Source organism: Daucus carota, chromosome 2 (assembly GCF_001625215.2).
Source record: "Daucus carota subsp. sativus chromosome 2, DH1 v3.0, whole genome shotgun sequence".
NCBI lineage: Eukaryota > Viridiplantae > Streptophyta > Magnoliopsida > Apiales > Apiaceae > Daucus > Daucus carota.
The window spans coordinates 26,317,279-26,320,644 of record NC_030382.2 but is presented as its reverse complement, the minus strand read 5'-3'; the positions used below and the strand labels follow the sequence as shown (position 1 = coordinate 26,320,644).

Sequence of the window (3,366 nt, the reverse complement as noted above, 5' to 3'; positions counted from 1 at the left end):
GCTATTGTACACCATGCTGTTGTGAACAAAGCCATCTTCCAACAACCCAGTTCAGGCCTAAGTTGATGTTGGAGATGTCGATTCTGCACATGTTCTTCTCTTTGAGACCCATGCAACAATAGGAAGATACATCTGCTCCAAGATGTATCTTATTTTTGAAAATAAGTCTTAATAGTGACGGTATGTATCTTATGTTGCTCATATGTATCCCAATAGCAAACCCTTTGGAGGCATAACGGTCGTTTTTGGTGGTGATTTTCGTCAGATATTACCTGTCACTCCCAAAGCTGGCCGTCCAGAAATTGTTGGAGCTGCTCTTAATAATTCACCATTGTGGGAACACTGCCAGGTTTTTCTTCTATGGCGTAACATGCCTCTACAATCTGGAAACACTGATGAGCAGAACAGATTAATAAGGGACTTCAGTGAGTGGCAGCTAAAAGTGGGAGATGGCAAGGTCGATCCGATCAGCAGGAAGGATCATATTTCAGAGGTGCTATTTAGGTTACCCACGCAGCATGTGCTTAATTCTGTCGATACACCAATACAAGACTTGATTGATGTTGTTTATGAAGATTTTTCCAATAATATATCAAATCCACAGTACTTTAGTTCCCGTGCCATCCTGACTCCAACAAATGTTGTTGTGGATGACATAAATTATGCCATCCTTGACAAGTTGCCTGGAGAGACTCACACGTTCTACAACCAAGATTCTCTAGAAGAACAAGGCCTTGAAGAAAATGATTTTGACGAATCATTTCCCATTGAATATCTCAACTCCTTGAACATTCCATGTATTCCTAAACATGAACTGAAGCTCAAGATTGGTACTCCTGTTATGCTGATGAGGAATTTAAATCAGATCAACGGGTTGTGCAATGGTACTCGTATGATGGTCACTGGCTGCAAGAAGAATAGCATTGAGTGTGAAATAACGTGTGGTTCACATGTTGGGACAAAACACCTTATCCCAAGGATTGAGATGATACCGACTGAGACACCCTGGCCTTTTGATTTTAAGAGAACACAATTCCCCCTGCAATTATGTTTTGCTATGACGATAAACAAGAGCCAGGGCCAGTCACTTGATATTGTTGGTCTTTTCTTGCCTAGGCCCGTTTTCTGTCATGGTTAGCTGTATGTCGCTATATCAAGGGTTACTTCGGCAGCAGGACTTCATATTTTAGTAATTGGAGATGATGGCAGCTCATCAGAAATTACGTCTAACGTGGTATTTGAAGAAGTTTTCTATAACATTCCCACTGTAACTCAGTAGTGGTGCTATTCTCTTATGGCTACTTTTTACTCAAGTGCTACAATGAGTTGTTTCGGTAATAAAATAAAGTATTAGTACTATAATAACACCTTATGGATGTGTATTACATTTTTCACATATGGTCCATGATTTTCTTCAGTAGATATATATTCACTTAATAGTTCTTTAGTTACTGCATGTCATCTTCTATTAACGTCCGTCTGTATGTTGTTTGCTTTTAAGTTAAAAGGTAAAGTTCAACTTATAAAGTTCATTTTGTGGCTTTTGTTTCGGATTAACATATGTGAAGTAATAACAAACGCTTCTCAAGTATGTAGATTTTACTCTGCGGAAACACGCTTTTAGCACCTTAAATCCTTAATGCTTGACATATGTGGACAACTTGAGAAAACTGACAGGAGAGACACGACTTAGTAGAACACAAAATGAATTACATAAATCCATCCTGATTGCCTACACACACGTCATCCTGATGCAGTTCCCTCAACTACAGCTCGAGCGAGACGTATAAGTTTGGGAGACAGCTCGCGTCTTTGCTTTTCAATACCTTCTGCCCTTTCTCTAAAACCATCAATATTTTGCTTCATCACTGCTTTATATTGCTTGAAAACTTTCTCCATTTCCTGTATTTCAATCTCCCTTATAATTCTATGATTCCTCAGAGTTTCATCGGAGTCCCGAGCCAGCTTCCTTACATCTTCTATGGTTTGCACGTTTAGTGTTTCGTTTCCCCTAGTGGATTCAATAGCTTGACCATGAGGCCTTCCATCCAAGACATCAAGCACTCTCCTGTGAAAATAAGTTAAGCAAACGCAAGTCATGTAGTAATATTAATCTCTCACCAGCAGCGTGTCATGTGTTTGTTTGGTTATGCATAGATTAATGTAGAAGTGTCGAACATTACCTGTGCTGTTCTTATAGGAACAGTCCATGTGTGAGCAATTCAGCATGTCTATCGTTCATGCTCTTACACATCAGTGCAAAATCCTCCCTCGCTGCTTTCATGTCTTCGTTAAGATTCTCAGAATCATGGCTGAGCTTAGTGCACTCAGCTCTAAACTCATTCTCCATAATTTCGATGTGCTTCCTCTTTTTGCCTCTGGCATCCATTTTTTAACTTTAAAAATCAGTTTGTTTTGTAGATATGCTGCCTAGAATATTATCAACCTCTATATATATATATATAGGTTCCAAATACCATTCAGGGATACACATGATCTCCCACTATGTTTTCCTATCATGGTCCACTACCTGTATAGTGGTTGTCATTCAGTTGTTCACGTATCCCACTTAGTTTATTGGATATCTTGCACTTTAAAATTTATTATCCGGTAAGCTATGTAATTATTAGTTGGAAAATTAATATCATAATTTTTAAGGTAGCGGTAATTATTAAGATAAAGAGATGTTAACAGGTAGCAACATTTCATATTATTGTAAAAAAAAAAAAGAAATAATATATTTTATATTGTTTACATGTCTTTTTTATAGTAAAGTCACAGTACAAAGCATTATCATAAATATATAAATATATTTTCAACAAATATATAGGATTCATTTTGCAGCATAGTCGGTTTTATTATATTTTTATTAGTGCAAGTATAAAGTCAAATATATAATGTGTGCTATTTTTTTAATATAAAAATAAAAATAAATATTATAAGTAAAACAAAGGCTATGACGCAGACAATTTTTTTACTCATTTATCATATCAGTGTTTTATTTATTTGTCAATCCACAGCGTATATTAGTTAAAACGTCTTCTGTACCTAACCACAAATATATGTTATATTTAAATTTTCAATATTATTTCATATTATAAGTTCCAATATAATTAATTACTATAAGTTATGGTATGCTTTGGCGACAAATAAATCCGTTACACCACAAATTGTTCATTTAGGTTTTGAAATGAGACAGCTACACCAAGTCGCATATTAATTAGTACCTCCTCTATAACCACGTATTTTTTATGTTTTGAAAAACACAAACCGCTAATAAGGAAGAAACATGTTTCAGTGTTTATTTTAAAACTCTAGATTGATCGTTATTCAAATATGTTCCCCCAAGAAAAATAATGTGGTAAC

At 35.8% G+C, this 3,366-nt stretch overlaps 1 protein-coding gene across 1 annotated transcript; it reads left to right on the top strand.

The window, feature by feature from the left end:
- Positions 1 to 202: 202 nt before the first annotated feature.
- LOC108207255 (uncharacterized) lies at positions 203 to 1,138 on the top strand. Its single transcript, XM_017377717.1, has one exon. The coding sequence runs from the start codon at positions 203 to 205 to the stop codon at positions 1,136 to 1,138; it is 936 nt and encodes a 311-aa protein (XP_017233206.1).
- The last annotated feature ends 2,228 nt before the right edge of the window (positions 1,139 to 3,366 follow it).